The sequence below is a fragment of the Alligator mississippiensis genome, chromosome 5, assembly GCF_030867095.1.
Source record: "Alligator mississippiensis isolate rAllMis1 chromosome 5, rAllMis1, whole genome shotgun sequence".
NCBI lineage: Eukaryota > Metazoa > Chordata > Crocodylia > Alligatoridae > Alligator > Alligator mississippiensis.
In genome coordinates this window covers 4358439-4385821 of record NC_081828.1, presented here as the reverse complement: position 1 = coordinate 4385821, position 27383 = coordinate 4358439, and the positions used below count along the sequence as shown (strand labels likewise).

At 40.6% G+C, this 27383-nt stretch overlaps 1 protein-coding gene across 2 annotated transcripts; it reads left to right on the top strand.

Moving 5' to 3' along the window:
• The first annotated feature begins 553 nt into the window (after positions 1–553).
• On the top strand, positions 554–27154 carry EFCAB14 (EF-hand calcium binding domain 14). 2 transcript variants are annotated; one of them, XM_059727809.1, is made up of 11 exons: positions 554–987; positions 3007–3155; positions 7389–7534; positions 10694–10792; positions 16299–16409; positions 17664–17765; positions 18653–18844; positions 19427–19513; positions 20670–20781; positions 21981–22076; positions 22866–27154. In XM_059727809.1, exons 1-11 carry the CDS (start codon positions 791–793, stop codon positions 23039–23041), a joined length of 1467 nt encoding a protein of 488 aa, XP_059583792.1. In that variant the 5' UTR covers positions 554–790; the 3' UTR covers positions 23042–27154. The 2 variants fall into 2 exon arrangements, with proteins under 2 accessions (XP_059583792.1, XP_059583791.1); XM_059727808.1 differs by having other exon boundaries at positions 556–987; positions 21948–22076.
• The last annotated feature ends 229 nt before the right edge of the window (positions 27155–27383 follow it).

Here is a 27383-nt window from a genome sequence, read left to right as displayed (position 1 = left end):
GTTAGTATCCGAGGGGCCATGCCTTGTGCATACCTGTCCTCAGCAGCGATTGGCCTTTTCATGCCTCCCTCCCCCAAGCGGCGGCAGACTAATTAAAAACGCCGTTACTATCAGAAGTGTCATGCCGGGTACATCCCTGTCCTCAGCAGCGATTGGCCTTTTCATACCTCCCTCCCCCCAAGCGGCGGCAGACTAATTAGAGACGCCGTTACTATCAGAAGTGTCATGCCGGGTACATCCCTGTCCTCAGCAGCAATTGGCCTTTTCATGCCTCCCTCCCCCCAAGCGGCGGCAGACTAATTAGAGACGCCGTTACTATCAGAAGTGCCATGCCGGGTGTATCCCTGTCCTCAGCGGCGATTGGCCCTTTCATGCCTCCCTCCCCCAAGTGGCAACGGACCAGTTAGAGACGCCGTTGCTATCAGAAGTGCCATGCCGGGTGTATCCCTGTCCTCAGCGGCGATTGGCGCCTTCATGCCCCCGCCCCGTGGCGGCCGGCCAATCAGCGGCGCCGTTGCTAGCAGGTGGGGCGCGCCGGCTGGTCCCGGCCGCTGAGGCGGCCTCCCCTCAGCGGCCGCCATGGCCTCGGCGGCACCAGCGGCGCTGTCGGCGAGCGGGCGGTGGCAGCGGCCGCGGCCCCAGGGCGCCTGGCCTCGCTGACTGGCGTGCGGCCCCGTCCGCTTCCTCGTGGGCCCCGCGCAGCCGCCGCAAGCTGGAGAGCCGGGGCGCGGCGGCGGCGCGGGGAGTCGGGCCGCAGCCCGCGGGGGCCCCGGCGACGCCGCACAAGAGGATGAAGAAGCGCAAGGAGCTGAACGCGCTCATCGGCCTGGCCGGCGACGGGCGGCGCCCCAAGGCGCCCAACAAGGGCTCGGGACACCGCCTGCTGCGCACCGAGCCGCCCGCCTCCGACTCGCGCTCCCGCTCCGACTCCAGCTCCGACGGCGACGACGGCTTCGGGCCCGCCGCCGCCCGCTTCCGCCTCGCCAAGTGAGCCCGGGGGGGGGGCTCGCCCCTAAACCTGGGGGGAAGGGGGTGGTTAAGTCCCTCGTGTTGCAGCCGCCCCTAACGGGCTGTCTGAGGTGTCGGCAGCTCAAAAATGAGTGAAAACGAAGAGCTGACCGCTTCCGGCAGTCGGCTCACATCCAACCAAGGGGTTCATCGAGCCTAAAAAGGTGGAAAACCACTGGCACGTACAAGCCAAGTCTTGATTTTTGTGTTTTCATCGCCAGTTCAGGCCTTTTTGGGCAAAGGGAAAAATAATTTATTTCCATGTGGGCTTCCTCTTTCCAAAAATCTCAACTGTTATCCTGTGTTTTTCTTAGACCCTGTTTGTATCCCCAGTGTAACTGATGTGCAGCTAGCTAACGCTGCCTGTGCTGTTGGCGATACGGTCTTTCTGCCGTGCACTTATTTCCGGTAACTTGTTTCCCTGTGTCGGTGCCGCTGTGTGACACGGTCGCTGTTATTGTGAATTTTTCTTCTTTTATTAAATTGCTGTCAGATTGCAAGAGAAACGCCACTTTTGCGTACACTGGGCAAATTAGTTATACGCCTAGTGTATATATCTCTGTATGGTAGGTTTCTGTCTGCTGCTTGTAATGAATTATTCGGGGTTTTTTTTTACGTAGACACCACTTTTACTTTCTTAATGTTTAGAGAATGATTATCCTTTTTGCATCTGAGGGAAAAAAGAGTTTTCTCATTTCCTCTTGCGCGTCTTCCATCTTCTTTTGACGTTACTTAATGAATGCAGTACATAGTTACCCTTGCGACATAGTTACCTGTCAGACGGTTTATATGATTAATTATTATAATAATTATTATCCAATGTTATTACTGTTTAATTATTATTATAATAATTATTATTATCCAGTAAACTTCACTTAAGGTATTCTGGAAGTTGGTTTCGTTTGTTTTGTTTTTACAAAGTCGGTAATGGGCGTCATAATCTTTAGAAAGTCCTCGTTAAACGATTGTGAGTAATGGATACGGTGGAAATGAACCTGAAGTAGCTTTGGTTTTATTGTGTTTTGTCACCGTGTATCCAGCACGAGTAATAAAGTGGGATTAGAGCGGGGATTAGACGAGTTGAGCACAGTTTGCAAAATATGCACGTACACGCTGCACATAATCTACTCTTCTGTGTTCATAGATTCGTTGCGATGCATCATTACTGCTTTTACATTAAATTGCTACTATAAATTGGTAAATGAATTGTTCATTTCAAGTAATAATTATTTACAAGTCTAAGCATAACAAAGCAATATATTATCATGAAAATCTGAATGTTGCAGCTCGGAACAATAATAGAAGGTTTGGCTTTTTTTTACAAAAACTGCTCGTCAGACCCTTTGCTGATGTCTCCTTTCCAAAATCTTGAACTTGGTTTTTCCTTAATGTCAATCTGTTGTAATAGAGTAGAAAAGTTACAAAGCAGAAACGTGACAGTTAAACAAAGGATGGTGGGAATACCCATTTTCAGTCTTGGAGTTCATTGTATTATAAATTCTGTTTTAAATGAGGGGTTTTTTTCCCACTACTGTTTGTTCTGTTACTCCAGATTTAAGGAAGCTCACTTCCAAGATTAAATGTGTATCACAACCAAAGCAAATGCCCTATTTTATTAGGGACTCAGTTATATAATTGAGGGGCAACCTTTTTGGTAGGCATGTCACAAATTAGCTTTGCACACTTCTCAAGTGCCACTCCTGCCCAGTCTGCCTCTTTGTTTCCATCTTCCTGCTCTGTGCTCCGTGCCTAATCTGCTGCTTTGCTTTCTGCATCCTCCCCTTTGCTCTCTCTGCCTGACTTGCTGCTCTGTTTCCTGCCCTGTCTGCCACTGTGCTACCTGCCCTCCCTCCCATCTGCTTTGTGGTACATGTGCCATAAGTTGGCTACCCCTGAGTTATACTCACTTCAGTTTTACCCACATTTTGAACATTGCTTTATGGCTTCCTCTGCAGATTGATAAGTAACATTTTGTCATTTGTTTGTTTTTTATCTCAGGGGAGAATACCTACGATGCTGCAAGTTCTGTTACCCACTATGTGCTTTTGTCATTCTGGCTGCTTGCGTGGTAGCTTGCGTTGGCTTAGTGTGGATGCAGGTTGCCCTTAAGGAAGATCTGGATGCTCTAAAGGAAAAGTTTCGAACTAGTAAGTATTGGGATTTTTCTTTGTTTTTTTTAATCAATTAACTTGTCTATTTGTAATGGTAGCTGTTGGGAGAAGCAGTCATGCATAATGAAGTATGCTGTGTCATGCTTCAAATCTATTTACTTGACAAGTTCTGGTTAGATAGTGTTAGCACTTCAGCTGCCTGTTGACTTTCATAGAGAGAATTAGATATCATTCTCATAAAGCATGAAAAGATTTCCCTGAGTCTGTAACTGTGTTGGCATGAAGCTCTTCCTGTCATGTACTCCACTTTGAGCATGTCATATGAGACAGTGGAACCACGTTAGAGCAGCACTGGGTTTGTGCTCGGGTTTACTCTTGGGTAGCCACATTTGCCTTGTTTTCTGGAGTTGGTGTGCATATGTCTCTAGTGGGTTAGGGAATAGAGAAAATCCCACACAATTTACTGATTCGTTTTGATGCACTGCCTGGGGGAGTAGTTAGTTGATTGCACGATTTCACAATGATTACACACTTCATTTATACAACACAATTTTATTTTAAAATTCTTTGCTACGTATATAACACTGCTTAGCTTTAAGAAACACCACAAACATTAAGAGCACAATAATTACATATATCAGAAACAATGCTTCGAATGCACTTCCTTCCCAAACAATGCTATAAGAATTAGTATTACAAAAACAACTACAATTACAACTAAAAGTTAAATTTGAATCAGTACTATTATTTTTCATAATATACTTACAATCCTAGAACTCCGAGAAGCCAAACACCTCAATATGGTTTCATCCCTTAGTAGTACAATTTAATGGGTTGGCCTCAGTAGTACGGTTCAATGGGCTCGCCTCAGCAATACGATTCAACGGGCTGGCCTCAATACTGATAGGACAAAGTCCCCTTCTTTCAGTCCCTTTTGGGCGCTCTGCAGCTTCAGCGTGAACTAAGAGATTCGTGTTCACGGAGAGGGTGGTTCAGGTGATCAGTCTGATCCAGCCTACACTTGCGATTCTTCCTTGGTTGTTCTGCAAGTATAGTCACCTCCAATTTGAGAGAGTAGGTTACAGTTTTTATTGAGTGAGCTGCCGTCTTGGGCCACTCCTACTCAAACCTGTCATTACCCCCAAATTTGGGCTCGGATCTTACTCAACAGATTCTCTTGCTTAGTAATTAGTTTCTTTTGTTGATCATTTTAATTATTTTTGGGGAACTTCCATACCACTGCAAGTGCCCTTTTCTTACCAATCTGGTCAAAAGGCTCTAGGGTTTGATCTCTCGGGACTCAGGTTATTTGCTTAAGGATCATTTTCAGGTTCTCTTTGTAAAAGACTTCTGAAGATAAAATTCAAGAGTTAAAACTTTAAGCAAAGTCTGGATCTTTCACACGTAGTCCAAAACAATGACCTAGATAAGGAGATAAATCTTATTTTCTTCCTGAAACTGGCTAATGGACAACCATTACAAACATTCAAACTATTTCATTCAATATGACAGCATGGTGCAAGAGAGAGTTGCTGGGGGATGTTTCATGGTGCCTTAGATGCTGAATTGCAGCATGGTTTTGAGACTGTTTGTTTGGTTTTTAATATAGTGTCAGCAGCATTTGAAAAGAAAAAAAGGAAGAAAAATCCTTTGTGTTTGAAAATAGTCTTGATTCCCCCCCCCCCCCCCCCCAACTGAATTGAAATTAATGGAAGATGTTTTGTTCCTTTGGCCTTCTCCGTCAAATCTCAATCCTGTCCCAGTTTTTGTGCTGTCTGTACCATTTCAGTACCACATTAGCTGCTTTTGCATCTTCCTAAAACTTGCAATTTGTTTTGTTCAACCTTGGTCTTCCAGGATTAATATTTCTTATTGGTTAGTCACCATCTCCTGTTTAATGCTGGCATGAGCATGTTTGTCTGTTGACTCTGTATTTCAGGAAAATTGGGTTTTATTTATAGACTTACTATTGTGTTTTGCTTGTTTGGGTTTTTTTTAGTTTTTGGATTTAGGGATTTATTCCAAATAGTGCTGAGCAAGGTATCAAACTAATATTTGAGCATGTGTGTTCAGTTTTGGGCCCTTCACTACAGAAGGGATGTGGACAAATTGGAGAGAGTCCAGCGGAGGGCAGTGAAAAGTAGTTAAGGAGCTGGGGCACATGACTAGTGAGGAGAGGCTGAGGGAACTGGGCTTAATTAGCCTGCAGAAGAGGAGACTGAGAGGATATTTAATAGCAGCCTTCAACTTCCTGTAGAGGGGTTGCAAAGAGGATGGGGCTGGACTGTTCTTGTTGGGGTCAGATGACAGAAGGAGCAATGGGCTCAAGTTGCGGCAGGGGAAGTTGAGGTTGGATATTAGGAAAAACTTTCTCACTTGTAGTCATGTTGCAAACCTGATTGAACACTTAATTTTATATCATCCACTCCCAAGGACCATTGATGGAAAAATCAGAGTACTTAAAACAGTTCTACGTTTGTTTGTGGGGGGGGGTTGCCATGGAAAGGTTTATCAGGGCTCCAATTTATTGCTCAGAATATGGAACAAATCAAGAAATTTTCCTCTTGCAGGTAGAAACTGTTTAAATAGATATGACAGATAAAGACTGGTAAAGAAGCTTTTAATATCCATATCTTGTAAATGAACACTGAGGTACACAGGTTAGTCTGGCCCAGAATTTGGAAAGAAACCCTTATCCTCCTGAGTTCCACTCAAGGGCTTTAATCAGAAAGACCATTCTTGCTTTATTTTTTCTTTCTTTTACAGTTTAACAATATCTCATTGTTCTCATTATACATTCCTGGAATTCAATTGAGAATAAATACAGTATTTCTGTGAAAAGCAGACACCTTTGCTTTATGCTTTTACAACTGGCCACAAATATCTGTTTCCCTATCTGTTCTTGCCCCTCAAAGATTTTCTCTTAATTAACCATTTTCTTTTAATCTTGTATTTGGGGACTTGCTGTAAGCTAATATGCAAACTGAACATAAGTTGTCGTTTTAATTGCTGAACCAGGTTTATCAAAAGGATTTTGACACCATCTTATTTTTTTCACTCAAATATAACAATTTAATATTGGAAAATATCTAACTATTAATAGTAGATCATTTTAAAAATCTCAAGTGTTTTCACCATGGACAACTGACTGAAGCTTAAAAATCATTATAAAATTAAAAAAATTAATTTTCAAAGCAGTGTAGAAATTTGAAGCAGGTCACTGAGGTGAATGATAAGAAACACCAATGAAAGTATGAAATCAGTAATATTCACCTGCAAGGCATCCTGAAATTTGTAATAAAGAGGATGGCAAGCTATCGCATTTCTTTGTGAGCTATTTAAGTGAATAATCTAGAAGTACCCAATTAATCTGCCAGTCTGCATATACTAAAAAATATCTTATTTTCGAAATTATTAAAAAGAAAAAAAAACTTTCTCTTTTTTCCCCTTAAAAAAAAAAAAAAGACCATGAGAAATCTATATAGTTTGCTTAGGTCTGAGATCTGTTTTCTCTTCTTTAATGTGTTATTAAAAAAAAAAAATCAAGGTTTTCTGGTTGTTATTTTTTTAAGGGATTAACTCCCACAACTAACTAACTTACTAAACTTCCTCTCTCATTTATTTTTTCTTAAACTGTATACTTGATTTTTATTTCCAAATCATTATACTCAGGACAGAGTTGCTGTTTGTCGATTTGTTTTACTGGCACACTTTTTTTATATACAAGTAAAAGCAGTTTGTTTGGTATTAACTGTGTTCAGTACTCTGTCATTCCGTCATGTGACTGGAAATCACCATAATCTCTTTGGGAATTTTCATCATGGTCATTAATCGTATTTGTATGCTTGGAAATGAAGTCCAGTTTCACTTTGTGTTTCACTATGGTGATACAGTTCTTATAACTTGTGCGATTTGTGCTGTATCATAGTTGGATTATATGAAATAACTATGCTTTGATAACAAAACAACAAGTTATTCAGTGCACATGAATAGATTTAAAGGTCACCAAAATATTATGAAGCTACCAGAAAATACCAAGCTTAGTTGACCTTTCCAAAGTCATGCCCTCTCTAGAGTGTAAGCATTGAATACTATTAGATTTAGAAAAGTGCCATTATTTTAAAAGGATTATTCTGTTTGATCTTGAGCACCTTGTACACAGACAGTGCCGTGTTCTTAATGTCATTGGTTGTGACTTGTGTAACAAATGTTAATGGTAAAACACCTTGTTTTATAATTTGCTCTCTTTTTTCTGTGTCTGTTTTTTAGTGGAGTCTAATCAAAAATCATCATTCCAAGAGATTCCTAAATTAAATGAAGATCTGCTTGATAAGCAAAAGCAGCTAGAGCAAATCGAGACTGGAGACATGGGGCTAAACAAGATTTGGACAAATATTACCGAAATCAATAAACAGGTAATATGAACAAATGCATTATTCTAAACAAGGATCTGAGATATTGAAATATTTCTAATTAAGCTGTGCTTATGCTTCATCTAAAATGTAAATGTGAGTTGTCAAATACTTAAAAGCACACTCTCAACCACTTCCCCAAGGACTTGATGCCAGACCTTATGTCCAGTGATGCCAAACTTTTTAAAGCAAAGTTGAGAATAGCTATACTTGCCATATGTTTTCCTTGAAAGTAACGGAAATCTCATTAGCTTTGAAAAATTCACCCAGAGAATATTATAATGGATCAAAAATAATGACTGGACCTTGGTCAGCTGGGGTGAAATATTAAATGAATCGGCCTAAACCTGACAGGTGCTTTCATATTCTTGAGTAATATAATCTTGTCACTATTTCTCTGTGTGCTGGGGGGTTCAGCTTCCAAATAGGAACCTAAGAGAAGGGAATTGGCACATGTGTTTACCACAGAGGGTGAAGGGGCAGAAAGATGCCAAAATCATAATCCAAGTTTATAGTATTGCAAAGATAAACAAAGTGCTCTTTGTCTTAATGGATAACATCCTGATGCACATTCTGAGCTAGGTTATCAGGTGGTACATGTCATAACTTATTTGAAGTCACCGATCCATGTAAGTTCAGGGCTAGAAGGGACTTTACAAGATCGAGTCCAGCTCGCCTGCTCGGGGCAGGAAACCAGTGAAGCTGAGTATCTGAACCTTTGACAGATCAAATTTTAATCAAACTTCCAAATTTAAAACTGGTTGGTAAGAATCTTAGCATAGTTGTTGGGTATCAGTTTTGAGGGAGGGTAGAGATATACCATAAGTCTGTGAAACTGACTGCTTTTAAAAACCATTTGCATTGGATAAGATAGTCACCTAAGTTACTGGAAAAATCTAACCCAAAGTGACTACAGATGAAGATAAACATCTATTGGGATTTTTTTTAAGGAAGTCCACTAAGCACCAATCTGTATCTTTAGGTAATTACAAAACTTTATAAAGAATCTGACATTTGGCATTAGTCACTTACAGGATTTTATAGTTTGGTCAATTAGGCTGGATCTTAATTTGACTGTTCCTAATTTCCTAAGCTGCAGAGGAAAGCTGTCTCAAAAAAATAAGTGTTGAGAATTCAGCTTTACCCCATGAATATCTTCAATTTGCATCTGTGCAGCTGTAGACGTAGTGAGCCAGCTAATTGAGGTCCACTTTATTGCAGGATTAATCTTTCTTCTGTGTGAGAAACCACTTAGTCATTTTTTATAATTATTATTGAAACATGGTGAGTTCATCTGTTTAACAATTGGAGGTTATCAAATGTCACCTGGAAGGATTTTGCACTGCAAGGGACTATGAACTGCTTTTAAAGCGGAATCTTTAGCAAATGATTACAACTTGTAGACACTTACTTACTAATTGCCAGCCTTGTAACTTGGGATAAGTTATATTTTTGAGCCAGTCTGATTGACTCATCTTTTTAATGACTCATCTTTTGTTGCATTGCTTCTAACCTACCTGTGAGTTAAATTGTCTCTCTGTCTCTCTCAGATTTTAACTGTCCTAATTTTGTAACCAAGTTTTTTGGCTGGGTTATGCACCTGACTTGCATTTTGCGAGTACTAGAAGCAGGCTTTAAAGGGAGGAGACGGCAGAGTTGTGTCTTCCTGTTCCCGACAACAGTGACCAAATATGTGCATTTCCTGGTTTCAAAAGTTGCTTGCTTATGTAATTTTTAATCTCTTGTGGGGAGCTTATAAAAACGGGCAAATACAGACTAAAAACTATCTTGAAAACAAAGATAAAGGGCATTAGCTTTGAGTCTTACAGTTGGAGCAACATTTTAAACAGAATGTAAGGAGTGGAGCTGTTGTTTTTTTAATGTAGTAGCGCTGTTTTATTTATTTGGGTATACTGCCCTCCTCAGAAAGGTTCAGGGTGACTTACAGCTATCTATAACTTACAGTAGAAATTGTAGATCAATGGTGTTCAGTATATTCTTATTGATGACCTGTTTGGGCCCATCATACTAGTATCAGAATGCCTCTTAATAACTTTTGAAGGCATAAGAGCGTTGCTATTATCCCCATTTTCCAGGACTGAGTCAGAGGGATGAAGACTTGGATCCCAAAAGGTGTTTTTGGTGCTAAACCCCTTGATTGACCATGGAGATTAGAGCCAGGTACTGAAAGGTATTAAGCACTGAAGTGACCTGTCTAAAGTCACACAGGGCAGGAAGCTGAACCCACATTTCTTGTATCACAGGTAACTTCTATAACAACTTAGCCATTCATTTTCTTGCTCTTCTGGCTTAGGTGACTCCCATGTGACATAAAAATGTCTGAAAAATATCTGAAGCGGTAGTCACAGTACAACAAAGTATTTGTTGAATATTGAAAGGATGAAAAAATACCCAGAGTGGAAGTGTCCAGTTTTGAAGATGTCTGTTGTTTTTTTAAAGAGTTTCTATTAATGCAGAAGGCATTACAGTTTCTTTGTGTCTCTGGTCTTGTGAATAATGTAAGATGGTATTTCCTTTTTATAGGTCCTATTTTCAGGCACATCCATCTCCATCCAAACAGTTGCTCTCTTCTTGTTTTCTGGTCAATTAAATAAAAACTCATTTTATATGAAACCTGGAGGAAATGGAGAAAATGCTTATATTTTTTAAACAATCTGTTAATACAACAAAGTGACTTTTCACAACTCTAGTGAGCAGATTTAATATGCAAGTGAAGGGCAGATTTTTCTAAAAATAATAATAATGTTAGGGTGTTATTCATCTAAACAAAAGCATTCTAGGGAGTCTGATAGGGTCACTATGAGCTCTGCCTTTTGAAGTCAAAGATTTGTGGTGAAGATGCTCTGTGACTTTCAAGGCCCTAGCCAATGAACTTTTGGAGTTGAGTTTTGATTTATGAGAAGGGTTCATTTGTGCCACAAACGTTAGGGTGACCTGCCTGTTCTTTTTGCCTGAATGATGGTGATGACTGATTGGACTGGGGATTCTGTGCACTTGCAAGAAGAGCATGTGGCCCCAACTAGCCACTTCTATTTCTTGGTTAAGTTTGGTCATGAGTTGCAAGTCATTAGGGTTAGGGAAGATCAAAACAAGGAGCTCTCATGTCTTTACTAATTATAAGTCCTTCTTTCTGCTTTGTAGATCTTGTTGTTGACTTCAGCAGTAAATCACCTCAAAGCCAATATCAAGTCTGCTGCTGATTTGATTAACCTTCCTGTCACAGTAGAGGAACTTCAGAAGGTAAGTATTGCAAATGTAGCTTTTAATTGGCAACATACTATAACTGAACAGCAGCTAATTACAGAACCCATTGCAAATTTTCAGGAATTTCTGAACTTTATACCTATATGAAAAGAGTTAATAAGCATGGTGATATGGTGCCCAGGAGGGCTGGGAGCTTCTAAAAGGTACAGTACTGGAAAACCAAAAGGAAACTGTTTGGCATGATGGAAGCATAAGAATAGTAAGAGACCAATGTGACTGCACAAGGAGCTTATACGATGCTTCAAATGCAAAAGGAAAAATGTACAGGCAATGGGAGGTCACCAAGGAGGCGTACCAGAAAATAGCAAGAACCTCCAGGGACAGAATCAGGGAGGCACAGGTTAAAAAAAAAAAAAATTAAAAAAAAATGAGCTGCACCTGGTCAGGGAGGTGAAAGACAACAAGCAGAAGTTCTATAAGTATGTTTGCCAAAAAAGAAAGACCTATAGCTTCCTTGGTTCACTGTTAAAAAGCCAGGGTTGCGTCTTAACAGAATGCTGCTTGAAAGCCATTTTGCCTCGCTCACTTTCACAAAAAAATTAAGCAAACAGCTAAGGGGGATTATGTGGATAAGCAAGGGGACAAAATGAGGGATGAGATAACAAGAGACAAAGAGCTTTTGATGGGCCTGATGAACTTCATCCCAGGGTACTGAAGGAACCTGCCAGAGGACATCTTGAAACCTTTGGTAATAATGTGCATTAAATCATGAAAGATGTGCCAGATATCTGATGACTGGAAAAGGGCCAATGTAGTGCCCTTTAAAAAAGGCATAAAAGGAAGACCTGGGGAACTACAGACCAGTTAGCCTCATTGCAATGCTTGGGAAGTTACTGGAGCATATGATAGGGAAGTCGTATTTGCAAGCAGCTGGAGCAGGAAAGGCTGATCGCAAGTAGCTTGCATGGATTTACTAGGGACAAATCATGCCAAACAAACTTGATTTCCTTCTTTAACAAAGTACTTGAGTAGATTGAGAGAGAGAGTCTGGACTTCAGCACAGCTTTTGACAAAGTCCCACCTGACATTCTCATAAACAAAATTGGAAAATGTAGGTTAGACAAAACTACTATAAGGTGCAGAGACAACTGGCTGGAGTTGCAAGCAAAGGTTAATTATAAATGGATCCATATCAAAATGGCAGGGGGTTTCACATGGAATCTCACAGGGGTCCGTCCTGGGTCCAGTGCTGTTCAATGTGTTTAGTAAAGATTTGGACGCAACTGGGATGGAGTGTGAACACTTTGGAGGACAGGAGTGCAACTAGGAAGGATCTTGGTGGATTGGAAAGTTGGGCTTGAGCTAACAGGATGGAGTTCGGTGCTGACAAATGCAAGATGCTGCACCTCGGGGAGGATAATTATAAATTTAAAATGAGCAGCACTCTGGAGAAGTATCTGGGAGCCTTGGTAGGTCACAGACTTGATACGAGTCTGCAGTATGATACAGCTGCACAAAAGGCTAATGCAGTTTTGGGATGCATCAAGAGAAGTATTAAGTGCAGGACACGGAGGTGATGGTACTTCTCTGCTCAGCTCTGGTTGGGCCTCTCGAGTGTTGAAGGTGGTTAAGAAGAGACATCCTAGCAGCCTTCAGATACCTGAAGGGCTGCCCATAAAAAAAGAGAACACCTCTTCTCTCAGGCTGCAGGTGGATCAGTGGCTTGAAGTTGCAACAAAGTAGATTTAGATTTGGATATCAGGAAAAGCTTCTTTACTATTAAAACAGTAAGGCAGTGGAATAGATTGCCTAGGGATGTTATGAAATCTCCATCGTTGAAGGTATTCAAAAAGACGAGCATTAGTTGGAGAACATCTAGGCATAGCTATGCCTATGCTCTACTCTGAGTATTTCCAATGCTTCTGGGCTTTGGGTGCCACATGGGACCAGGAAGAAGTGTTTTCCCCTCCTGTTGTTACATGGCAGGGTTTTTGCCTTCCTCAGAAGCATTGGATGTTGGCCACAGTCGGGGCTGGGGTTTCGGGCCAAGGTGTGCCATTGGTCTTGTTGGGACTAAAACCTGGAGGTGCCTGGTGAGAGGGTCGTGTCCCTCTGCTTTGAGTCAGACCAGTTGCCACGTTTGGAGTAAGGAAGGAATTTTACATCATGATCCGACTGATACGGGCTGTGGGGGATTTTGCCTTCCCCTGAAGTCGGTGGTCATGCTGTCCTCGCTTCGCCTTCCTTGGATCTCTTTTGCATATTGTAACAACCTTTGTAGCATCAAAACATTGCCCCCTTGCTTTATCTGTGGCAAGTTAGGGTGTTATGTCTTATGGGTGTATCGGAGTTGACTCATTTTGCTAACAAGTTAGACAGTGGATCTTTATTAGGATGGTTTTGGATAGGGATGATCCTGCCTCATGCAGGGGGTTGGACTATATGGTCTCTGGAGGCCCCTTCCAGACCTGCTCTTTTATGAGTCTATGAAATATCATTAGCTTGGCTTTTAAGTGGAAATTCTTTCAGATACACTTCATGTGGCTTTGCATCAAATGATTATTAGTTCGTGTAAACTAGAACATGGTGGGGAGATTATCCATGAAAACCCATGTCTACAGAATTAAGCAAAAAAGATGTACTATAACAATGTGTCTGTTCCATGGGGGAGGGGTCACCTTGCTTTGAAGCAAGTAACCTTTCTTAGACCATGGGGGACCTTTAACAGACTTGGCTGAAAGTGTTATCCTTGCAGCCCTGAATCAGTATTTCATTTAACTTTCATCAGTATATAATGGAATTACATCACTTGTTATGAAGATTAAGATGATTTTCCCAGCATAATTCCACTTATAGTTTTTGGAGGTTTTTTATACTGACACTTAAGAACAATTATAAATGGAAAATTATTTTCTTGAAAGAGTGAGCCAGCACTGTGAGATCATTTGTAGTGTTTTGTTTAATGTAAGCTTGGTAAAAAAATTATGAAAAGTAACTATAGTGCGCACACTAATCAGAATTTCCAAGTTAGATGTCTGCTATTTTCTAATGATGTTCACAATATTATGAGTCAATAAAATTGATTAGTGGCTTGAAAATTTTTAAATGCAAGACTTCTCAGAATGGCTTTAAATGCTCTAAAGTTACACCGTTTTGCATACTCTAAATGAACAAAGCAGGCCATTTCCATGTAGCTTATAATCCCTTGAAAGAAAAAGCAACTGATGGCACATAATAAGTATACATTACCTTCTATTAGTTTAATGCTTTCTGCATTTCATGCTTTAGTTGAGCGTATCCTCAAAATGAGGAAGCCCATTTGTTCTTTGAACAGAGGAGCCCCAACTTTTTTTTTTCCATTATAGCTAAAAGCACAAATAGGCGCTTTGTGATAAGTCTGCCTTCAGTGGGCTAGAGGTCTGTGGGCATGTCTTGAGAACAGGAGGTGGGAATGCGGTGAACAAGCAGATGAATGTGGTAAAGAGCTGGCAGAATGTAGTTATTCTGTTAGGGTGTTGGAGAGAGAACTAGTTCTAGCTTGCCACCTTCTTTTCATACCCAGCAGGTGGGAGATCTACAGAAAACTCTACCAGAGGTAACTCAAGTAGTTTCCCAAGAGGTGCCAAGGTGGACAAAGAGGATTGGTGCCTCTTCTAATGCTTTCCTGACATCTGTAGTGCAAAACTGTGGCTTACAGGAGCTACGGGTTCCACCAGCCAGTATTGTTTTGAGTTTGAATGGCATGGCACAGCTGCAGTTTTATGTTGAAACTACCAAGCTTAGACTTTAACTAGATGTGCCCAAAGACCCTGAAGGCAATATTGAAAAATCTGGGGCTTGAGGCCCAACCATTTCTGATTCTAGCATGAGACATTAGAAGTAGTAGCATGCGTTTTCATTTTCTGATGTCATTTTGCTTTCACTCTTAAACTTCATACGTTCATTGTTATGAAAGGAAAGCTGGACCCCTTCCAGGGAATCCATTATGCTTTTATTAAAGGATAAGTGCTGGAAAAACATTACAGGAGGTTAAATAAAAATATTTTAATAGCACTTAGGTTTGACAGTAAAGAGGTGAAATTTTAAACTTGGTATCCTTCACCTCTGCTGTGTGTGTTGCAGCATAGGAGAGCATAAAACAACTGCAGACTCTGCCTGAAGAAGGGTGCTTGCACCCAAAAGCTTGCAAAGAACAATTTTTCCAACTACTTATATTTTATTTATAAATATATCGCATTTACCCAATGAAGCTTGTCTGCCTTGTGAAAACACTGCATGCAGAGATCCTAATGTTCTGTCTTGAGGCTAGCCTTCCATTATAGGGAATGGTTATTATCCCTTTACTAGGATTTAGGAGTATTTTAAGCTGCCTCTGCAGTAAGTGTTGTCTGTGATGGTAGTAGGGAGCTCTTTTTCCAGAGTTCAGCAGGCCTGAAGAAGAATACTCTTTGGCAGAGTTCCCTCTGTAGAGTGGCTGATTATGGTTGATGGCAAGTGGTGAAAGCTCTGGTGATGCAACGTTAACCTTGGGGTCCTGACATTCTTCAGGGTAGAAAGAGGGTCTGTTTCTACTTGTTGGGATTTACAAAAGGAAGTGGTAGAAGAAGGTCCTTTGCCTACTATGTCCTAATTGAGTTGGGCAGTAAGAATCAGAGGAGACTTAAGAAAATGAATGTGGATAGTTCTAATAATGATCAAAGAGATCATGTGAAATGGAACATATATAGTTGGATGGCTGGAGAGCATACACCTACTTGGATGAGGGCCCAGTTATGCAAGGTGCAGTTCAGCACATGATAAAATGGTTCCTGCAAAGCATACTTAAGGTGAGAGGCAAGAATTGAATTCACAGGAATGAGCCCAAGGAAATACTGAGATGCAGTTGGTAAGCATAATGCATCTGCTTTCTAGCCACTGAGTTTTCCTGAGTAGGGCTTAGCTTGGGATATTACCAGGCAGCTCTTCCCATACATGAGGGGCTGCACAGGAGGTGATTTTTTTTTATTTTTTTTTTTTATTTTTTACCCTTCAAGCAAGTGTCATTAATCATAGCGTTCATCATGCATTTGCTAGGTTTATTGGCAAAGAGGGAAGTGGGGGGGTCACAACACTGATAGTGTCTGAGATAATGATGTGGTGGAAAATGGTTGCTATTCAGTGCCAAAATACTGATCTCAAACCTACACACCCACAAATGTACAAATTACATTTCGTTGTACAGCTTTATAGCCCAGGAACATCGTCACTACTTCAGGATTCTCATGCCCTTATACCTCCCTATAAGCTACCCATATAGAAACAGAAGACTATCTACTAGGTGGAGGTGGAAGCTCTATCAGTCATGCTGAGTTGAATCAAAAGTTTTGACCTGTGTGTGTAAAGAATGACTTGTGGTCTGTACTTGCAACTGGAATCCCCCAGTTCATCACATAGGCCTTGCAGTCTGGCTGTCTGGCATTCCATTAAGACATTCAAGTCAAGGACTTTCAACTTGTACAGTCAGGCCTGGCTGAGATTATACGGCTCCTGTTTTTGTTTTCAGAGCGTAGCTACCATAGGTAGCACCTTAACCAGCGTTCATCATGATGTTGAGACTATGCAGACTGCAATTGAAGAACACAGGAAAAACATAGAAACACTCCAAAACAATATGGTAAGAACATGTAATCTGAAACAGCTCTTAATAAGAATAGTGCTAGGGGTGTGCCAATAAAGATTTTCTTGGCCAATACCGATAGCCAATGATTAACCAACCACCTTAGCCATTGCCCATTCGATAAATAATATTTAGTGATAGTGCAAGGCATTTTAAACTGCGCACGCAGCAGTGCCGGGCCTGTTTGGAGCCCCAGAGCATGCTGCTGCCTCAGCGCCGTCAGCTGCTGGGGAGAAGCCGCTTTTGCAAAGGTGCCCAGTGGAGCAGAATGTCCCTCGCACGGCACCTTACTCCACCTGCGCATAGTCCAGTGCTTCCGTGGCAGTCCCAGTGCTCAGGCCCCTGCTTCTTGTGGTGTTGCCATATCAGCAGGAGCTGGTAGCAGTCCTTTTGTTGCTGAGCACGGTGCCCCCTCCTGCTTCTCACCGGGACCTATAGTCATCATGGGCCCAGGCCAGCTGTGGGGCATGGGGACTGGACTATGCTCACCAGGGTGCTCTGGACACAGCCATCGTTTCGGCTGCAGCAACCAAAAAAAGCCAATAACTTTTGACATAATTTCTCCTTTTATCAGTGCCGATCTGATAGCTAACCGATATATCGGTGCACCCCTAAATAGTATCCAGTATTGTGTAACCTGTGTAATATTTTTCAAGATCTGTGTAAATGTAGCAATACAACAATAGCTAGTAGAAGTCATATGGCATTAATGCTACAGTTACAAGAACTTATTTATTTTTTTAGGGACAGTATTTCTGGAGCTTACCTTCAGGTTGTCGTATCTGAAATATTGCTTTCCCATTGCTTTGGTAGGGGGTCTCACGAGGTTCTCTGTCCCTTCTGAATAGTGCAAAGGACAATTACAGAGATGCTTTGCACAAGAACCAGCAGGTTGTGAATATACTAGGAAAGTGCTATGAGGTGTATTTGGGGGTTGCTGGCCCAAATTAAGATGCACAACTAAAAATTGATCACAGACCAGAAACTTCCTGGTGATGTTAGTCAACACAGAAATGAGTAACTTTCATAGGGTTATTTAATTTGTTGGTATTTCCTTTCATTTGTATTAAGTTAAATGTTGAGCTTGTCATCCCAGTTGTGCGCTTAAAGACAAATCTCCAATATCCATGTTGTTATTTTCTACTTTAATTAGGTATTTAATCAATACATACCATAAGCTGTTTTCCCTCAAGAATTCAGTTGTGTAACAAGGTATTTGTTTAACATGCCTTCTCCTTTTTTTTGGATCAGAATGAATACACAAAAGAGAATAGAGAAAAACAGGTGTCTTCACTTTCTTCCACTGTCACACCAAGAATAAACGATAGAAATCAGACTGGGAAGTGCAAGCAGGTATTTCTTTCTTTAAATGCCAGCAGCTCTGCAACTGTTAAAATTATTAGTGATAGTTAACCTTTGTGCTCACTGTGGTGATATTGTGCACTATGTTCATGTCAAGGTTGAATTTGAATAGCATCCGAGAGAGCCAAATAAAGGATCTTACTGTAGGATTTTCCTATATACGTAGAAAACCTGTTCTAAGTAGACAAGAGTCTTAGTGCTCAATTAAGTGGTGTTTTGCATTGTTTTACTTGGCGGGTGTATTAGAAAGACTCAATAGTTTATCCTGTTCTTCTTGTGAGACTTGTGACTGAGTTGAAGACTTAAAATAGAACTGGCTTTAATGGTAGGTGCTTGCCTGTCAAATTGAACAAAAGCAGTGGTGTGTGGATGAATCGCTCTGGAGGTAAGCTGTGGAAACAAGCATTTAGAAAAGAGTGAATTGTACATAAATTTAGATGGGAGTGGATCCATTGTATTTATGCAGCATCTGTTTATAATTCAAGCAGTTTTGATGTCAGAGGGAAATCTTGTAAAGCTCTTCCCATCACACACATTCTGGCTACGCAGTTGCTATTGGTAATGGTCCTAATGAAGCCAGCCCAAAACAGGTTAACACTTAAATTTCCAGGCAGCTCTAATCATCTTGTATTATTATTACTGTCAGCAGTTAGCTTAGCACTGAGAAATCCTTTTCAAATTATGAAGGCTAGAGTCACTTTCTGATGGTCAGGAAGAGTTGAGCCAGTACCAAATACAAAGCAATTTGCCTTTGTCTGAGGCTAGTCGGAGAAGTCTGCCGGATTAAACTGGGGCAGTTAGTGTTTCACTAGCTGAAATAATGTTGTAGTGCTTCTAAACAGTCACTTGTGGACAATAGCTTGTGGTTTTTATTTCAGGATAACCAATTCCTGTACACTGCTTTAGAGGAGATAAATACCACCCTAGTGGTGTACCAAAAGCAGAACGACCTAAAGTTTCTTAATGTGGATTCTGCAATCAGTAATCTAACTCAAAGAGTTGCGTTGTTAGAAAACTACCTGGATGCTGTGAATAAACTGGAAAAGAGAGAGAATTCATCTGTCAGTTCGGTGAGTGCTCGGTTATCACAGGTGCCTGGTTGTCATATAGGGGTTTGAATGGCTGAGTTTGCTTCCTGTGTAGCATTTTCACATCTGCAAGAGGCTAGCGAAGCCTTCAGCTGCACTGGGAAACGCTAAGCTTAAAGAAATGTCCAAAGTAGACACTTTGAGGGGCTTGTTCCTTACAATTTGTATTCTATGTACTATGCAGCAAAGGATATACTGATGCTACACAGCATGTAGGGATTTAGTTGTCCCATTAATGTTAAGTCATATGCTTCGGTGCTGAAATTTAGTTCTGAAGGTGCATAAAGTACAACTTACAATGTCGTATGTGACATCTGCAATTTAAATACACAAAGCTTAAACTTCAGGATCTTGAATGCTGGAAGCAGAATTGTGCTTCTGTAGCTCCAGCCTGAAACCTTTGAATTGATTCCAGCCTGTACGTTGTATGTTGTTTCCTGTCTATACAGCTGCAGGTTCCTGTCCTGCAGGTTCCTGTCCAGTGTGAAGAAAGCAAAAAGCATTACAGAAGACCTCACTCAAATGTCTCAATTTCTAATTTCCTTGTTGTTTTTTTTCCTGCAGGTGGATGATGCAGGTACTTTTCCTAAAGTAGAAAATGAAGATCAGTCGGCAAATGGAACTGATTCAGATAAAGCACAGAATGCAAAGGTAAAAAGGAAAACTGAAATCAAAGATTAGCAGACCCCACAGCACTGGATGCTTACTTAAGTCAGATTTATCTGAAAATAAACTGCAGCCTACAGCCAGTGGGCAGGAACTTGCCTGTAAGGGGATTTTATTTAGCCCATAAGGCTAGAATGGTGGTGGCATGTAGTACCTCACCTTAGCCTGAGCTCTGTTAATTCAGCCCGCCACTGCTTAAAGGTTGCTATCCCCTGACATAGGCATTTGGATCAGTCAGATCTAAATACATACTGCTAATGAAAATGTGACAGTAAGCAACCTGCCAACACCAGTGAGTAGAGGGAAAGCAAGCTGAGGTGGAAAACACTTAGTGAGCAGTCTTGCTACTTTGTATTCTCCTGTAGTAGTACATATGTGAAGAAGAGCTGCAGGATCTAGCCCTCATTATTTCCTCTGTTTATAACATACCACAAAAGTTGCTCTCGACAAAGATGTCAAAGCTGAAGGAGACTTGGGAAATAAATAAGTACGCTAAGTGGGATGCTATTGCAAAAGTTAATCTCAAGTATTCTTAAAGTCTTACAATGACTTCATCAGCTACAACATTTTAGTGAGTTGACATGATGTTAAGCAAGATCCCAGGTTCAACTGAGTAGTTTCAGCTTGAAACTGCAGTTTAAATCCCATGTGTGCTGTGAAATAATGAGTACAATGGATGCTAGCTGCAAAAATGGAACTCCAAAGAGAGTACGATGCAGGCACTTCACAGCGACTTAGTAACCAAGCTCTTGTGTCCCACGCAAATAAGTGCTGTACACATGCTGAGAACTACTTCAAATGATTTATTTTCTCTGCAGCTCCACTAATCTTCCAGCCGTTTACTACATACTACATTGAAACAGTAAAGGTCAGCCTTAATCGGCATTAGATGTTATCTGGCTATTCTTTTAGAAACCAAGAACGCATTGAAACTGTGCGCCTGTTCTTTTTACACTAAGTCCTGATATGGGACCTGGAAGATTTATCATCTTAACCAGCTAAAACTTAATTGACCTGAAAGTATGGTAATAACTCAGAAGTACACAAATCTGTTGCAGTGTCTTTCCTGCTGTGCTGCACCTGTTGAAGAAAGGTTGTTTTGTTTTGTTTTTTATTTAAGAAGCATATTCTCTTTGTGCAGAAAACAGAAACTCTGGTTTCAATACCTGAAAATCTGAGAGAGAAGCTTCAGCTGATCAATGCTCTAACAAGCAAACCAGAAAGTGAGAAGCCTCTTGAGGCATCAGTGAATGGTGAGACTCTTCTGTGTAATAGTAGCCCATACAACTGAAAGTTCACCGTATGCTCTATGTATAAGTAATGGAGAGACATAACTTAGTGTTTTCATAGGATGTTGCTCAAGTGGCCTCAGTATATTAATTTTTAATTAGTGAGAAATTGATGGCACTAAAACTCTTGCTTGGTCAGAGACAAACTGTGAGAAATGAAATGGGCTTTTCAGGTGGTGCCTAGCAGAATCCCTAATATGCTGCAAAGCATTTTACTTTTTCTACATAAACAGAATTATGGAAACATACAGGCATGGACTGAAATGTTAAAGTTTTAATTATCTGTCAGACTGTCTTGAAGTCATTTTTACTGCTCTGGCTCATAAGGAAGGTTAGAATGAATAAGTATGCTGGGTCGATAAATCATAGCACACCTATAAAGTTCAGCATAATGCAGGGAAATGTTACAACTTGACTGGTGTGTCTGTATCCTGACCTTCAGTCTTTGCTGTTCTAGCCTGGGGCAGTGCCAACATGTTTTATATATCAAGGCTCTGCCCTTCCCTGCAGAATCTTGCTGATTCTTATTTGGCAAATCAGCAGATTTTGATCATGTTGACCCAGAGAGGCTCTCTTCTCATTTACTGGGTAAAATGAGTCACAAAATATTGTGCAGTGTGCACAGGAGTTGCCATACCAGATCAGAGCAGTCCTGTCTTTATCTAGACCTGTCACTACATGTTGTACAGGAAGGCGGCCTGAAGTGGATGGCTATAAAATCTCATTCGCCTATGGAGCTTGTTGTATTACAAAGTATTTGTTATCAGTACATGGCATAGTAATACGTGTTTCTTATATAGCATGAAGCATTACAAACTATGAAAGAATCTAACAAAATATACTAAAATGATATTCTCCAGAATAGTTTATTTGGGTTATTCTGTTCCTGAAACTTCAACATGTATAACAAATCCTTGCTAAGATGGACAAACTAATTTCTTTCGTTCCATACCACATACGAAGGCCTTTCATATTTTTAAATATATAAATTTTAAAGAGGCCTTCGTGTGTGTGTGTGTGTGTGTGTGTGTGTGTGTGTGTGTGCGCGCGCCTTGCCAAGCTATCTTGTTCCCAATTTATTGCTGTTTTTAGTTTCTTAAAAAGAGTAATGCAAATGAATTTCTAAACAGCGGGAAAAGCTCAGACTACATCAAATCCTACAGATCCTCCCAGACTTGCATCGAGATCAGTTGGTGGCAACATGGGAGAAAATGGACAGCCAAGGCACTTGTCCTTACCAGGAATTTCCAGCACAAAAGGTATGTCCGTTTTAGCCTTGTCTTAATTTTCATAAACACTTCCTGTAAGTAAAGTGCCTTGTGACTTATAAAAGCACATCCATAGCTACCTAAGGTCTAGTATAACCAGGATGAGGCAGAATATGGAACAATAGTTCTGAAAGGGAAGGTGTAAACAGAATAATTGAAGCCTATGTGAGATTTGAAGAGCTCTTATGGCAGAGGAGAAGAGAAAAAGGTAGCAAGGAGTGAAGAAGTCTAGGGAACAGGAGGCAACTGGAATAGAGAAATAGCTATTGGATGGAACTGGTGGTTTCTAGATCTAACCAGTGCTTGAACTGGCATGCCTATAATGTTTTAGCTCTTCAGTAAATATGTAGAGCACAATAGAAATACTCGTCCTTCCATGTGATCTACATCTTCAATATAATAACCTCAGGACTTCCATCGTAGAAGGCAAAGTCCTCGTTTTTATCAATGTTTACTTGCAGGGGGTGGGTCAGAACATCTGATTAGGAATAGTAATTATTTTCTTTTGAACTCAGGTTTACTTGGTGGGTTTTAACTGACGAAAATCCACAGGTCTTTGCGTTGAATCCTGCTATTTAAATTCCCAAAGTTGCTGATCTACATACTGTGGCTGTTTGATGTTTTTATTTTGCCCAGCTTATGAACAAATTCCATCATAAGACGCTTTATTTAGCTTTGTAAACTAGTATGATATAATGTAGTGAAACTGGAGCAAGAGCCTGTACAGTAGTTCCCTTTGTTCAGTTGAAGTGCCTGATCCTTAACTTGTCCTTTTTGCAGATCTTCTGGATTTGTTTAAAAAGCTGGATCAAGACTCGGATGGAAAGCTAACCTATGATGATCTTCAAAGTCTGGTTGGCTCTGCAATACAAGAGTTGCAGAGCTTTAAGGAATTTGATACAGATGGGGATGAAAAATACTCATTACCAGAACTGAGATTAGCTTTAGATGTGTAGCCTACATATATTAAAAATGCAGTATTGGTGGACTTGCTGTAGCTATTGAAAACGGATAAGCAAAAGCTACATCTGCACTTCCCTCGGTGTTCTACTAATCTTTGGCGCTAACTTAGTGTACACATTGCCACCTTTTTAATTTGCAATCTTTTAAGGTATTTAAAAACTTGAAAAAAGTTATCTATGGCATAATGGATGGTAGGGACTTCCTTAAAAAATCCAGAAGGATCCCAAACTACACTAGGAACTGTTGCCTGGCATCATCTTTCCCTTTTAAAGGGAGTTTTTGTCTTTAAATTAGAACTTGTGTACAGATAGACAAACCCATGTTTTATATTTCACATAAATTTGCCTTAAATGAGAGAGCTGCATTTTATATGGAGCGGGAAGAAATCTGTCTTAAAGATGGGCTTTTTCTGCTTGTAAATATTTGAAATAGAATAAATTATGCATATTTTAGGGGAAGTTTGTGTTGAGGCTTTGTTGGTAATAAACATGCTCGTGTATAAAACCTAAAAATGCAATATAACAGTGTGGCCGAGAGTATTTCAGGTGCCCCTGGAATTTAATTTCTGAGCTGCTTCCACCCTTGGCTGTCTGCACTCACAGGTGGGTTTGATCTCAAACTGCAGCAGATCCAAGGCATGACGTCGTGTCGTTTCATAGAGGGCTTGAATTTTTAAGGGGTGGGATTGGACAGTTGTCTTTCTTCCTTGATCTGAAAAGCACTAGGTATGGTAGCTTCTTGTGATCCACTTCCGAGTTTCTCATTCACTTTGCTGTATTGCACCCAGTGTTATGCTTTATGGAGGGAGGGTAATCTACTGAAACATTTTAATTGGCACTTTAACTTTTTGCTCTAACCTTGATCCCAGAAGCTGCTGTTGACTGCCATCATGGCAGGGAAGTTCACATTCCTGCCCTCTGTACGTGTGACAGGGTCACAAGGTCCCACTGACTGCTTGTCAGAGATATTTTTAACAGGGCTTTTGGCACTGCCAGTCTCTTCCTCCTAATACTGTCTCACCTTACTAATGCATCCATGGGCAAGAGCAGCCTTCTTAAACGAGGCTGTTTGTGATTCTGTGTCATGAACAGGATGGGGAAAACCTCCGGCAGAGAACTTAAATGCAGTTTCCTGCCTATTGTGAATGTTAATAGTTCTTGGCATCTAAAACTACTGTATTTTCGTACCATTCAAAAGAAGTCAAAGGACAGGTGCAGTGGAAGGGGACAGAACCATATATCACCCTTTACGAAAGAAAAAAAACCATGAGTGCAATATAAATGAAGTGTCTTTTTGTGCAGCTACTCCTTTGACTCATGATATGCTATGTTCCTTTTCATGTGGACATTTGGTATGTTCACATTGTAAATATTGTGAATCTAAACTTGAAGCCTGTCTGTATTCAGAAACTTCTGAAACGTATTACAAGGCTTTTGCCGAATGTATTCTTCTGTAGGTCCAACCAGGGACAAGTTAGACTTCATTGGCCACGGGTGTAATACAGATCTTATTGTCTGTTGTTTGAATGTAGGTTTAATGGACTAAAACTGTCCACATCAACAGAACATCAGTATATGGAAGCCTGTTCATAGTTAGTTTATGGGACTCTGAATGGGATGATTATAGCTTTACAAATATTGTCTGGAAATATTCTTCAGCAAAAAGTCTTGCAAAATTGAACCCTTTTATAGGCTGTCTAAGCTTTTGCCATCACTCTTCTAGGCTTGGTTTGCCCAGCAAGAAGATGCTGTCATTGATGTGAAGATTTGAAATACAATATAATCTGGCTTTAAATATAGCCAGAAACCAACACTTGCTTCTCAGTAGCTTCCACACCCTCTTATACATGTCTATGAATTCCTGAACCAAATTAAAAAAAAAAAAAACTCGAAAGAAAAAAAACAAACAAACAAAAAACCAAGCAATAAAGTATAACCGTTCTGGTAATTTTTTTGTACATATTGTATCATAGCTGTATGTCAGAATTTGCAAGGTATTTTTGGAAGGCTGATTTGTATAAAACAATGTAAAGCGATGTTATGTTTTTTAAGAGATTGCCTCATTGCCACATTAATTTAAATATGTTCTATTTTACTGTCTGCTTTTAATTTTGCAGTACTGGGGTGGGGTGGGGAGTATTGGGGTATGGACACACATTCTTATGAAACAAGCTGTGCAGTAACCATCAGCGTACATGCTCTTTTCCCCACATTAAATACGAGGCAATTTACTCTGTTCATTGAGGAGCAGCTTGACTTGCATCTGTGGTGGATAAGAGCATGTACATGAATGACACCAGCAGAGTAGTTCAGATGCTGGAAGTCCACACCCCCCTCTTATCTCATGATGATTTGTTCATGTGCCTGTACCCTTCTTACTTTGGAGACAGTGTGTGCATCTCAGTTCTGGTGTTTTGCATCCTCTATGTGCCTATGGGACTGAAATGATCAATTATTGAAGTGCTAGGATGTGAGACTGCTTAAGAACGTGGATTCATGCGCATCTTGAGTACATAGCGCTGCCTCACAACTCATTTAATTGACATTGTCACTCAGCCTAATGGGTAATCATAGAATGGATGCTTAATAATACATTTAATAAAATAGGATCATCTAAAAGTAATAGTGAATTACTGTATATGGTGACTAGCTGCTTTATTTTATTTAATTCTGGCCAGCAGGCAACCTGTCACGTCCTAACCTCAAAGTACTGCTCAGCATCCAGCTGCTTAGATTTGTTTTGCTGTTTTGGTTGTCCTGTGCTTTCGGTCCCCAAGCCTGCAGAGATTGAAGTGGGGCGCTAGTGAGGCTCTCACTAATGGCCCTTTTTTCTATGCTGGTGCTGAAAGGGCACTAGCTTCTGCAGATGCATTAATCGCTGTCATAGACCTGCTTAGGGTGGGGTCAAGGTGACTGGATTAAAAGCTGATGACTGATCTACACACGTGCACACACGAATTCAAGAAAAAGGTCTAGTGTACCTACAGCAGGGAGCAGCTTTGTTGTGTAACTCTCATTCTGTCAGCCATGGGACCAGCTCTTCCAGGTAGTTCTTGGGAAAACTTCATGGTGTTTGATTCCAATTGCTCACTGTGGTGACTCCATGGACTTCAGTGGTGTTCTTCCTCATTTAAACCATCCGTGGTCCCTAGGGACATGTCTTTATTACATAAGGTGGTGCCATGTCAGGATATGAGCCAGCGCAGTCTGTGCTAGTTCTGGAACCAGAAGTGTTGTGGCTACATTTGTATAAAGCTATGTCAAAGCTATTAAGGCCTGCAAAACTAATTCATGCAGTGCTGTCTCGACTAGCACCACTATACTGCTTGTGGTTCTAGGTGTCCTTGCCTGGCACTGCCTTGCATTTGCACAGACCTAACCTAAGATTCAGATCTTTAAAGGAGATGCTACCACAGAAGCCCTAATGGCAGATGCTCATATATTAACAGAAATCCAAGAAACAAAGGGTTGAGTCTGAGAAGCAGAGGTGGGTTAAGCCTGTGGCAGCCAGGATGTTTGTTTCGGAGAAGGGGACACTTGCAAGAGGTCACTTATAAGCTCCCGGAGGCTGTGAAAGGGCTGGAGAGAAGGTGCAGCACTTTCAGGTGGACTTCTTAAAATTTCACCTTAATGTGGGGTTGTAAACTCCCCTGTTTATTATTCATTTGAGAATCTCTGAGCTGTTCCAGTATTCAGTTAGTACCATAATACTGGGACAGCAAGTCCTTGTCCAGATTTCTTAAGGCCATTTTATAATGTCATATTCTAGTTAACTATCAAGACGTGATTTTTGTTGGGTTTTTTCCCCCCTCACGTACATCTGGTTTAAAACTTTGATTTACTAAACTCAGATTTTTAGACTGAATGCGGTATATGGACCAGTTCTTTTTGTTTTGTTTTTTTTTTTTGTTGTTTCTTTTTAGTGACCGTTCCCATAACATAAAAGATGTTGCCTTTACTTGACTACATTTGGACCTATTTTGGTAATGTATTGGGGCTTTTTTAGATCTGTATATGGAATGAATCAAAGCTGGTTTTAGCTACTGAGTTCTGCACATGGCGTCATGTAACATGATTGTTTAATCAGAATAAAATATTTTCATTTTTTTTTATGTGTATTTGGTCATTTGAGGTGGTGGCGAGGTAATACAGCAGTGGTCAATGGATTGAACAACACTTCTCAGGAGGGGGATGACAGACTTGGATCAGCTTCATTTTGCCATCGACAGCATCAGGGCATGGGTCCTGGCAATGAAACTTCAGTTAGGGTTCTTATACCCTACTAATCACCTTGCTGTCCGAGGGACTTCCAAAAGCGTACTAAGCAATGTGACAG